General features: G+C 41.0%; 1 protein-coding gene across 3 annotated transcripts in view; it reads right to left on the bottom strand.

Annotated features, from left to right (window-relative positions):
* LRGUK (leucine rich repeats and guanylate kinase domain containing) overlaps positions 1-12,738 on the bottom strand; it is a 54,034-nt gene that overhangs the window by 33,653 nt on the left and 7,643 nt on the right. For all 3 annotated transcript variants that reach the window (XM_053978954.1, XM_053978955.1, XM_053978956.1), the window contains exons 7-10: positions 8,669-8,812; positions 6,468-6,548; positions 5,761-5,847; positions 2,287-2,393 (exon numbers count right to left, since the gene is read on the bottom strand). In XM_053978954.1, the coding sequence (XP_053834929.1) occupies positions 2,287-2,393; positions 5,761-5,847; positions 6,468-6,548; positions 8,669-8,812 (419 nt within the window). The remainder of the gene's footprint in view (positions 1-2,286; positions 2,394-5,760; positions 5,848-6,467; positions 6,549-8,668; positions 8,813-12,738) is intronic.

Genomic DNA, 12,738 nt, shown 5'->3' with positions numbered 1-12,738 from the left:
TTTGCGGGCACTGCTGTGAAAGATCAATAAGTTTTAAGGCCAGAAGGGACTATTTTGATTATCTAAATCATCCTCCTCTCATCCCACTTGGAATTCCCCAAGTTGGTTCCAGTTTCAGGCTTGGAAAATGCAGAATTTCCTCTGGCGTCTCTCCTTCTTCAAGGAAATGTTACACCCAATAAATCATCCCTTGATCAGATCATGCTCAAAATTCAAATTCTCTTCAATACATTCCTGATTCCCCACGTTCTCACATTCCTGGGATTTATTATTTCATCAGGAGAACATTTCCATAATCCTGTCCTTCATCACATCACCCCTTCTTGGTTCTCAACACAAAAAGTTTGGGGGTTCCTACAGCTTGGAAGAAGATTCTGGAAAAGGTTTAGACTCATAATTCAATTTTTTTTTTATCTTTGTGGGCACTGCTGTGAAAGATTAATCAATTTTAAGGGCAGAAGGGATTATCACCCTCCCCTCATCCCACTTGGAATTCCCCAAGTTGGTTCCTGTTTCCAGCCCGATACCTGGGGTTCCACGAGATCATATTTGAATTAAAAACCTTCCAGTTGTGGAGAACTCTTGGTAAATTGTTCCAATGATTAATTATTTTAATTGTCAAAAAGAATCATGCTCTGGTGCTTCTCTGATTGGGTTCCTCCTCAACAGCCAGGTACCAAAAATCATCCTGTCCTGGCCCAACAGACTGCAGATTAAATTAAATTTCTGCTCCCCACGTAGCTGTGGTCACTCTGAGCAACATTTTCAAATGTCACCTGCATCTCTAGGAGGGGAAAATACCCATAATATTCACTTGTGTGTTACCACATAATTACAGATAAAATCACAAATTGAGAGAGTGAAGAAAAGAATAGGAAATTCAATGCTTTGTGCCTGCAGGATAGGCAAGAACAAAACTTTTTGTTTTCAGGTTTTGTTTGCAATAATAAAGATATCACTAACCCAGAATTAATTATAACCTGATGGAGGAAGAGAGATGCAAATGAACTCCCCCAGTCTGGTTCCAAAAAGCATTTTAGGGTGGAAAGGGCAATAATCATTAGGAAGATTTCATTAATGACTCTGGAGTGCTCTCCAGCTGAGCACGAGCGTCATTAACAAATTTTGGGGCAGTCCCACAAAGGCTGGGCTGATGTTTTTGTGTTGGTGTGCACGATTCCTCTGGCAGAAGGCAGAATTCCTTCTTTCCATCAATCCAAAATTCACTAAGCAAATATTTAAACACAGCCCTGGAAAAAAAATCTGTGCCTTTAGGGTTTTTTTTTTTTTTTTTTTTTTTTAAAGAAGAAAAATAAGCCAATTTTGTGTTTTTATTTTAAGAAATCTCCATCCTTGCAAAAATAAATAAATCTTAGGGGTTTTGTTTTTAAAAGAATTCTCAGAGCTGTTGTCACTACTGGGAAGGCTCCTGTTTTTCATGAATGATCCCAGAAAACAGAGTCACAATAAAAATACAAATTTCTGAGTTACTAAATCCTGGATTTTTTCCATCAGGTTACTCAGTTATGAATTAATTCAGCACCAAAATGGGGTGTGGGGCACAAAGGTTGATCTCAGTGCCCACTGTAGCCAAAATTAATAATAATCATCATCATCATCCACATATATTTATAGTGTATTCCATCAGATTATGTGGAAGAATTTTCCAAGAATTCCTCAAATATCATAACAAAGCTGCAGAGCAGCAAAAATTTCCATTTTTCAGAGGAGGAATGAGACTGGGAGAAGTCACCTGGGAATGGTGAGACTGGAAAAAGAGCATCCACCTGCCTCTCCCTTCCATGCTTTTCCTGGAATCGTCTCCTCCTTCCAGTAAAACATGGAAATTTCCCTTTATGAACACAAAATGTGCCCCAAAGCCCCCGAATAAAATCATTTTATCCCGACAGGATGCCAGCAGTGGGGAGAGAAGGCACCGGCAGAAGGGGAAGGAGAAGTTCTGCAGCTCTCTGCTGCCTCCAGGGATTTTTCCAGCGCCTTTGGGCACGGGGAGGAATTTTGCATCTCTCATTTGTGGTGCAAATGCCCATCTGCTCCAACAGATTGAGGAAAGGGAGTGGAGCCGTGGACAATCTGTCTCAGACTTTAGAGGTGAATGACGAGCTTCGTTTCATCATCAGTTTGAACCAAATCAGATTTGCCTCGTTTCCAGGCTGCTGACAGAATCCAGCAGGAGTTCTCCTCGGGAAAAATGTCCCTGTGAACGTGACAAAATTCTGCTTTACTCGAGTGCCACCGTCAGGAGCGGCTGTGAAATGAACTCACCTGGCCAGGACTCGCTGGGGCTGCCGAATGTTGTTCAAAGTCTGAATCCTGTGATCTTCAGCAGCCACAACTTCTGGAGGAGGGTCCTCTTCATTCACAGCAGTCACCTGTTCCCAAAATTTAGAGGAGGGGGGGGAAAGGAAGGGGAGGAGTGATGGAATTGTTTCCAGGCGCAAAACTCTTGGGTGATCACCAGGAATAAGGGTGGCTTCGTGTTCCTGAGGGCCAGGCTTTGTGCTGGGCTTGGCTGGGAGCAGAAATCTTCCCTGGGCATTGAAGGATGATTTGAGGGATGGATGGATGATGGATGGATGGATGGATGGATGGATGGATGGATGGATGGATGAATGGATGGATGGATGGATGATGGATGATGGATGGATGGATGGATGGATGGATGGATGGATGATGGATGGATGGATGAGGGATGGAGGATGGATGGATGGATGGATGGATGGATGGATGGATGGATGGATGGATGATGGATGGATGGATGATGGGTGGATGGATGGATGGATGGATGATGGATGGATGGATGGATGGATGGATGGATGGATGATGGATGGATGATGGATGGATGGATGAGGGATGGATGGATGATGGGTGGATGAGGGATGGATGGATGGATGGATGGATGGATGGATGGATGGATGGATGATGGATGGATGATGGATGGATGGATGAGGGATGGATGGATGGATGGATGGATGGATGGAGGATGGATGGATGGATGAGGGATGGATGGATGATGGGTGGATGGATGGATGGATGGATGATGGATGGATGAGGGATGGATGGATGGATGGATGATGGATGGATTGGATGGATGGATGGATGATGGATGGATGAGGGATGGATGGATGGATGGATGAGGGATGGATGATGGATGGATGGATGGATGGATGAATGAGGGATGGATGGATGGATGGATGGATGGATGGATGGATGGATGAATGAGGGATGGATGGATGGATGAGGGATGGATGGATGGATGGATGGATGGATGAATGAGGGATGGATGGATGGATGGATGGATGGATGGATGGATGGATGAATGAGGGATGGATGGATGGATGGATGGATGGATGAGGGATGGATGGATGGATGGATGGATGGATGGATGGATGAATGAGGGATGGATGGATGGATGGATGGATGGATGGATGGATGGATGAGGGATGGATGGATGGATGGATGGATGGATGGATGAGGGATGGATGGATGGATGGATGGATGGATGAATGAGGGATGGATAGATGATGGATGGATGGATGGATGGATGGATGGATGAGGGATGGATGGATGGATGGATGGATGGATGGATGAGGGATGGATGGATGGATGGATGGATGGATGGATGAGGGATGGATGGATGGATGGATGGATGGATGGAAGGCAGCCAGCCAGAGCTCAACATCTTTAATGCAGTCAACCTTTCCCCAGGAAGAAAACAGGATGCCACATATGACGCAAAAGCAGGTTTTAATTACCCATTAATTTGCATCCTCTCAGCACTGGTGGAAGGGGCCAAACTTAAATCCCTGAGTTCTGAAGCCACTCGTTTATTACAGGATGGGCATGAACATTGTGAGCAAACTCCTGACCATGCATTCCTGTCTTTGCTGGGAGGGAGAGCACTCAGACTCCAAGGATTCCCTCCATCCATCCTGCTGAAACTCTGCTGACCACTAACGAGTTGTGTATTTTGGGGGTTATTAAGGCCCAGAAATAGGTTAAGAACGACTGAGGCAATTCCAATGGGACATGAGACAAAATTTCCACAGTGAGACCGATCAGCCTTTGGAATAATCAAGAGGAGGTTGGATGGGACTTGGAACAAGCTGGGATGGTGGGACTGGATGGGCTTTGAGGTCCCTTCCAACCCAAACCATTCTGGATTCTGTGTTAATTTCCCCTGGGAAGTGGTGGATTCACCAATGCTGGTCACTTTTAGGATTTGGCTGGGCCATTTTGTGTTGCCTGTGCTTTTCCCAAGAAAGGTTGGACAGATAATCCATGCCTGGATAATCCATTTCCAGCCTGGAATGCCATGGCTGTGTGGCAGCCATGCCTGTTTTAATTAGCCAGCAGCATGGGGAAATAGGAGGGGAAGCATTCAGAACTCAGAACTCCACGTCCCCACTATTCAGGGGAAAGCAGGAGGAGGAGAATAATTTAATTTTAGCTCTAACTTGGTCCTTTGTTCTGAATTAGTGGCTGGGATCCTGGTGCACATCAGGATATCCTGAAGGAAGGATTATTATTAATATTATTAACTTTGCAAGACTATTCCACGGTGAGAACCAAACGTGGTGAGTTGGACAAGCAGGAATTCCACTTCCAACACTCCTGATCTAACCCACGTTCCTGCACATCCATTTTGTGTCAGTGAGACACAGAGCTGCTGCCTCCAAATTCAGTTTGCCAAGAGAATTCTTGAGGCTAAGAGGAGGCATCCTAAAATGACACGAGGAGAGGACTTTGTGAAACAACTTTTATCACTCAGAAATTAAATGCTGGTCTAAACCAGTCACTCAGGTTTACTTTTACAGTCCATAAAAAGGAAAAATTTCATTAATATATTCAAAATTATATTGAGAGGCTGGCACATAAGACAAAGAATAAGATCAGCATCTTGGGTAGTTGGGGTTAATTACACTCTGGTATCAGAGTGTGTTCAGGATGGAGAGAGCTTGGCACTAAACAAGAACCCCAAAATTTAAACAGATTAAGTTGGGAGTGATGGATTTCCTGAAAGGAATAATTTTAAAAGGATAATTCCCTGAAATACAGCAGTTCCAGCATGGCTTGGGCCCACTGGGAAGGCTCCAGCTTGTTGTGGATGATCCCAGAAAACAGAGTCACAATAAAAATACAAATTTCTGAGTTACTAAATCCTGGATTTTTTCCATCAGGTTACTCAGTTATGAATTAATTCAGCACCAAAATGGGGTGTGGGGCACAAAGGTTGATCTCAGTGCCCACTGTAGCCAATATAATAATAATAATAATAATAATAATAATAATAATAATAATAATAATGATGATAATAACAATAACACATATATTTATAATATATTCCATCAGATTATGTGGAAGAATTTTCCTAGAATTCCTCAAATATCATAAGAAAGCTGCAGAGAATCAAAAAATTCCATTTTTCAGAGGAGAAACGAGACTGGGAGAAATCACCTGGGAATGGTGAGACTGGAAAAAGAGCATCCACCTGCCTCTCCCTTCCATGCTTTTCATGGAATTATCTCCTCCTTCCAGTAAAACATGGAAATTTCCCTTTATGAACACAAAATGTGCCCCAAACAGCACATGCAGCAACCAAATTCCAGTTGAGGCACCACAGCAGGGAAAGGTTTCCAATCCAAGAGAATTTCTGTCAAGCAGACTTGCTACAACTGCAAGTCTGGATTTTGTATTATTTATTTAGAAAACTTCAAGAATGAAATGATGTTTGCTTACCTTTTCTTCCACTGAAACCTTTTTGAGATCCAGTTCTGTGACTTGGAGCAACATGAAAATCGCCAAGAGCCGATAATTATCTTTTTCCTGAGAGAAAAAAGTCTCCATTTTGACAAAATAGACTTAATTTCATCCAGCCAATATTTAATTCCAATCGGCTAGAATTAAATTTGCCTTAATACATTGCAAAATGAAAGGGTTTTTTTTACCCTGAAGGGTGTCAAGACACTGCCCAAACTGACCCTTCACAACTCAGCTGCTGGAGCAAAAGCTGAATTGTTCAAGAGTTTGCAACCACAATATTCAAAAGGCTGTGATGGGAATTTAAAAATGGAAAGGGATTTGATCAGACTTTGCTAAGGAGAAGGACATCTCAGCAGGAAAAGCCTTTCAGATGAGGGAAAATCAGGAATAGTCTATTTCAGGTACTTTTTCCTGGTAATTTCATTGTGTGCCATGACAGACCAGCCTCATAAAAGCCAATAAAAACCTGGCAGTTACAAGAAAAAATTAAACTCTTAATATTTTTCTTCTTTCTGGCATTGGGAATGACTGTAAAATTCACACAAAATTTAGAAATCACAAGGGTTGGGATAGAAATGTCTTTGATCAATCAGGACAAATGACCTGCACACTTCTAGAGACAGAGACTGGGGCCAAAAGGATTCAAATCAAGGTTTAGGTTCTCATTTTTGGTTCTTTCTTACCTGTAGAGGGTTTTTTAGTAGATTTAAAACCCTGAGGAGAGGCAGATCTCCAATCCATTTAAGCTCACTGAGCTCAGCCACCTGAGCAGGGACAGAAACAGAGCATAAATCAGCAGCAACAGAATCCAAGAGAACTAGGCAGGGGGAAAAATGAAGCATTTTAATGCCTGCGCTTCAAATCTGGGCATAAAAAAAGTCATTCTAAATCACAAAAGGGGTTTACATGTTAACTGCACTCAATGAGACACTTCCAGGCACAAAAGGAGACAACTTGGCTGTTAGCTGGAGCAGCAGGATAATCCACACAGCAATTTGCAAGCACCTGCATTTTTCCAGTTCTTTCAAATGTCAAGCCCCTGACACATTTGGCTTTTTATGTGCTGATGTGCTTGAGTGAGGCAATTCTGCAGTTAAATTCGTGCTCTGGCTGGGTAGTTTAAAAAAAAAAAAAATCCTTCTAAGAGTTTCTTTTTCACTGAAGTTCAAGTTCATCCTTACAGAACTTGCAGCACTTGGCTAAAAAAGGACCAGGATTTTTGTCCTTGGATGTGTCCAGAGGGATAAATCAGGGGGTCCAGAGGGTCCTGCCTATTTGGGGTCTCAGCTGGGCACTCAGTTATTGGGGTTAATCAAGGTTTGTGTGGCCCAAACCAAGCTGGTTTTCTGCTCAAAGATGGAATCAGAGAATCATTGTGGAATGGGTTGGGTTGGAAGGACCTTCAAACTCATCCACGGCAATTCCAGCCCAGGCAGGAATCCCATCCCCAAATCCAGTTTAAATCTCTCCTCTTTTAGTGTAGAAGCACTCCTTTTTCTCCTGTCTGTGTTTTTCCATGTAAAAAGCCTCCCTCCATCTCTTTCGTAGCCCCTTTTAAATCCTGAAAGCCCAACTGAACCTAAAAGCCTCCAGAGTTCCCAAATTCGTACTCAATCCTTTTAAAGTATCTAAAAACATAAACCTCAACCACAGCCTACTCAAAACTCACTTTGAGATCAGAATAACCCCACCCAGGACAGTTTGGATGAAGTTAATTGCGATTTGAGTGGATTTCTTAAATAAACCCCAGAATTCCAGCCATCAACAGTTGAAAATTGCTGAGTGTTTACAAGGGACACATTTGCAGCTGAACCTGCTGTCCCTATTTTTTTTAAAAAAAACAGAATTTAAGAACATTCTGAGTGGTCGTGAGCTGAAGTTACTCCGTGTGTTAATTAATGAAAACTCCCCTTTAAATTATTAAAGAAGAAATCATTAAACAGTTTCAATGACGTCATTCCAAGAGGCAAGTTTTGATGAGGTAAAATGAAGAGTTTTGATGTGCTGCAAAGAAGAGTGGAAAATAAATAAGGCAATGGAAGTGGTGTTATTAATGCTAATAACAACCACACCATTAGAGAGTTTCCTGTCTGCTGCAATTGAGGTACCTTTAAATGTCAGCCTAAACACAGGCAGAAAAAGAATGCACAGTGATTTGAATTAAATCCTCTTGCAAGGAGGGAAAAATGACAGAAAATGTTCCACTGCTGCTGTGTATTTTTGTTTTTTTAGATTATCTTTTTTTTTTTCACGTGTCTTTGATGTCAAAGTGATTCATGAATTGATTTTTTTTTTCAGTTAATGATGCTGGAAGATCAATATCAAAATTATTGTGAATGTTTGGCTTGGCATTCAAAATTCAAAAAGAGTTGGATGGTGCCATTGGATTTCCAGTACAGAAAATTATGCTGCATAACAAAACCCACTTTTTAACAGAGTTCTTGCAGTTCAGCCTTGCAGGGAGTTTCCAGCTGAGAGCTCAGAAGAATCTGTGCTCATAAAATTGGGCTGAGAGATATTAACAACCCCCCCTGAGGCCTGGCAGCAGCAGAGCTGTGGTGTAAATAAAGATCCTCTGGAATAATCGAGGTGGAAAATCTGCAAACTCATCCCTGCCTGGCCAAACCCAGGGGAGCACTGTAAATTCTCAGTGTGTGAGAGAGCTAAAGTGGCACCTGAGTGAAGAAAAAGCCACCTTAGATATTAAACAAGGGCTTAGAGGACACCAGGAATCAACGTGGGAAACACCAAAAGAAAAAAATCTCGGCTTTTTTAATATTCATTTCTTGCAGTGCTGGAGGATCTTTGGAGCCCTTCAAGGAAGCGAGTGTTAAAAAATGAAAATGTTCTGTGCTGTTAGAAGGAGCTGAGCTCAGTCTGGTACCTGGTTGTCCTCCAGGTTGATCACCTCCAGTAGGTCATGTTCCTCCAAGCCTTGCAGACTGTTGATTTTATTGTTGGACAGATCCACCCTCTGCAGAGTTTTCAAGCTCTTCAGCCCATCCACCTTCTCAATCTGGTTAAAGCTCTAGGAAGAAGAATGAAAGCAGAGAAACTGCAAATAAACCTCTATGAAAAACAATATTCCTGAGGGGAAAAAAAAAAAAAAAAAAGGAGTTATTTGTTGGATTTGAGGATTTTTTGTCATGGAGATCCTGTAAAAAATAGGCCTTTATGCATTAGCCTCATGCATGTCCTGATGTGTTACATTCCTGCTGATAAACCTCTATGGAAAACACCATTCCTGAGGGGAAAAAAAAAAGTTATTTGTTGCCTTTGAGGATCCTTTCTTGTGGAGAATCCTGTCACAAATAGGCCTTTCTGTAATAGACTCATGCACATGCTGATATATCACATTCCTCCTCCTGGAAAAAGGGAATCAACTCTTTCTTGATTAGCTTATCTCCAACTCACCTTGAAGAGAGAACAGCAACAAAAAGAGCTCTAACATTTTTTAAAAGCTGATATTGGCCCAAGAACACTCTTGTCACCATCCAGCTCAAAATTTAGGACACAGAGATGCATGGAAAATTATGGAATATATATACATAAATACATTGAATTTCCCTCTGTAATCATGGCTCTATTTACACTTGTGATTACAGAATAAATAATGAAAAAATTAAGGTAGGATGGAGAGGAGACAGGCTGAGGGTTGGGAATGATCCCCTGGAGAAGGGAAGGATCCAGGGAGAGCTTCCAGCACATTCCAGGCCCTAAAGGGGCTCCAGGAGAGCTGCAGAGGGACTGGGGACAAGGCCTGCAGGGACAGGACACAGGGAATGGCTCCCACTGCCAGAGGGCAGGGATGGATGGGATCTTGGGAATTGGGAATTCCTGGCTGGGCTGGAATTGCCAGAGCAGCTGGGGCTGCCCCTGCATCCCTGGAATGTCCCAGGAAGGATTGGAGCAGCCTTGGGATAGGGGAGGTGTCCCTGGAATGAGCTTTGAGGTCCCTTCCAACCCAAACTGGTCCAGGATTCTGGGATTTGGGACACTCAGAATCCATCCTGAGGGATTTTTATGGAAAATGGGGATAGAAAAGAGAGGAAAAGGGAAGGGAGACCCTTCATGGTTTCCTGAGATTCCAAGTGAAGCCCCTGGGTCCATGAATGAATTGGAGAGGAGATGGATCCAATGTCAGGCTGGGAGAGCTGGGAATGTTCACCTGGAGAGGAGAAGGATCCAGGGAGAGCTTCCAGCACATTCCAGGCCCTAAAGGGGCTCCAGGAGAGCTGCAGAGGGACTGGGGACAAGGCCTGCAGGGACAGGACACAGGGAATGGCTCCCACTGCCAGAGAGCAGGGATGGATGGGATCTTGGGAATTGGGAATTCCTGGCTGGGCTGGAATTGCCAGAGCAGCTGGGGCTGCCCCTGCATCCCTGGAATGTCCAAGGCCAGGCTGGACATGGGGACAGTGGGAGGTGTCTCTGCCATGGCAGGGGTGGCACTGGGTGACCTTGAAGGTCCCTTCCAACCCAAGCCATTCCATGATTCCCTGATTCTCTGATATGACACCAAAATCTCTCTGGAATACAGAAATTTGTATTAATGCACATCACGTGAAGCCTCCATTCACTGTCGGCGACAGCACAGAAATATTTAAAAAATAATAATTAAAAACCCCCCAATTTTCCTGTAAATTCATCTGGACTTTCCCACATGAAACGCCCCAAAATTTTGAGAACAAACCCTCAGAGTTTTTTCAAACCAGGCCCTGATGGTTTCATTCTGGCCTCATTCATTCATTCAAACTGGCCTCCAGATGGTTTCATTCCTCAGGGCCTCACAAATCAGAGACTCATTTCTGCCACAAACTCCAAGCAGGGATAACAACTCCATGCTCATCCCTGTCCCACCCATTCCCAGATGGCCTCTCCACAGGATTCTTCCTCTATAACCTTGGAGATTTTATTTTTCCATCAGCCTCACCTTGTGCTAAAAGCTTGGAAGCCTCATCTCCTATTAATAAATATTTAGGAACTGTGGGAATAAATAAGCCAGCTGACTCTAATGTTAATCCAGTTGTCTGTCCTTGACATTTTTCCTGACTTTTAAATGTTTAATTAGGTTATTAATAGCATGGAGGCTCCCCCTCTGTTCCTGAGCTTCGTTAGACCTCTGGTTAATCGGGTACAGCTCAGAGCTGCACTTGCAAAATGCTGGGCCAGAGGTGCACAGAAAATTCTGTGAACAAAAGGGATCTGGGGCTTGATCCTTTAAAAACAGAAAATTCCTAAGGGTCCAGTTCATTAGAGCTGTGCTTCTTATTTATTTATTTTTTTTTTCTTTGCAAACATGAGTGGAACAAAGGGGTTTTTGGTACAGCAAGGGAGGATTTGCAGGTTTTGAAGTCTTCCTCCCAAACTTCAGAACTTTCTACTCTTTTCAACCTAAAAAGCTCGAGGGGAAAGGGGAGAGGAAGCTGAATCACTGGGAAGAGAGGGGATAAAAATAACAACAATAAAAAGAACTGCATTTTATTCTAATTAATTCTAATTTTTAAAGAAAATGCTCCGCTAAAATCTGTTCCCGTAATTTCCACGTGGCTAATTAAAAAAGACAGGCGGTGTTATCAATATTGATATCAGCACCTAAGAACCCCAAATGAGGAACAGGTTCATATTTAAGAAAACTTAACTATCTCCCAACTGTGGAGAGAGCAGATTCCCATGGGAATTCTCGTTAGACCTTTAAACAAACCAGGAAATCAGGGCACACACTGGTGGAGGGACTTGCTGTGGCTCAAATTTGGAGAGGAGAAAAAAAGCTTCAAAGTATTTAAAAAAAAAAAAAGATCCTCACACTCCTAGAGCTCCTTTCAGGGCATTTCGATGGGATTTGGCCAATCTGAGCTAATCTTCTCCACTAAAAATGAGACCAAATTCCAATTTATTGCCACTGAGGGAATCACCGAGAGCTCCTGGAGGTATCATAGATCTGAAATATAATTTTATTAACACTATTTGAATACATTATTCAAAACATGCTAAATGTGGACACCTTCCCTGAATACTGCAGCAGCCAAGGGCCAGTCGGAGTTGGTATTTTCTATATCCAATTTCACAGAATAGAGGAAAAACCTTTAAATTTTTTAAAAGGATTGGAAAAGAATATTTCTATTCCTGATTCACTCACTTCAAATATTTATGTGGGTGCTTAAAAATAATGTAGCCAATAGAAGCTCTGTATAGGTTTTTTGGGACTTATTTTTAAAGTCCCATTAAATATTTTCACTTCTTATTACAAAGTAAAAGCTGTTTAAAAGCAGCCTGTTGCTTTTTTTTTACTGGATTGCAGTAAAAATAAGTTTGGGTTGTGTTTCTGGGCAACATTTGTATTATTAATTTTAAAAATGTATGGCATTGCAGCTATTTCTGATAATTTGTTATGTAATTATCTTAATATTTATTATATTTATAAAAAGTATTATAATATAGTAATATAGATTTAATATAATTATATCGATAACATAAATAAATAAATATATAACATAGTCTTCATATTTATTATATTGACTAAAATTTATTATAACCTATTAATATATGTAATATCTATTATATATAATATGTGAAATATCTATTATATATAATATATGAAATGTCTATTATATATAATATATGAGATATCTATTATATATAATATCTATTATATAGAGACATATATAGAATGTATATAATATATAGAATGTATAGAATGCCTATATTATATATAATATAATATATATACAATCAATATACATTATATGGATATATATAATATATCAATCTATAATATATATAATATATATTATCAATATACATTATATTGCTAATAGATTAATAGATTATATATTATACATTATATAGATAATAGATTAATAGATTATATATAATGCATATATAAAAATATAAACATTTAATATATAACTATATTAATAAATATATATAAAATATCAAATATACAAAAAATAT

Source organism: Vidua macroura, chromosome 5, assembly GCF_024509145.1.
Source record: "Vidua macroura isolate BioBank_ID:100142 chromosome 5, ASM2450914v1, whole genome shotgun sequence".
NCBI classification, from domain to species: Eukaryota; Metazoa; Chordata; class Aves; order Passeriformes; family Viduidae; genus Vidua; species Vidua macroura.
Note: the sequence above shows the minus strand (reverse complement) of the source record. Positions and strands in the feature narration are given on the sequence as shown.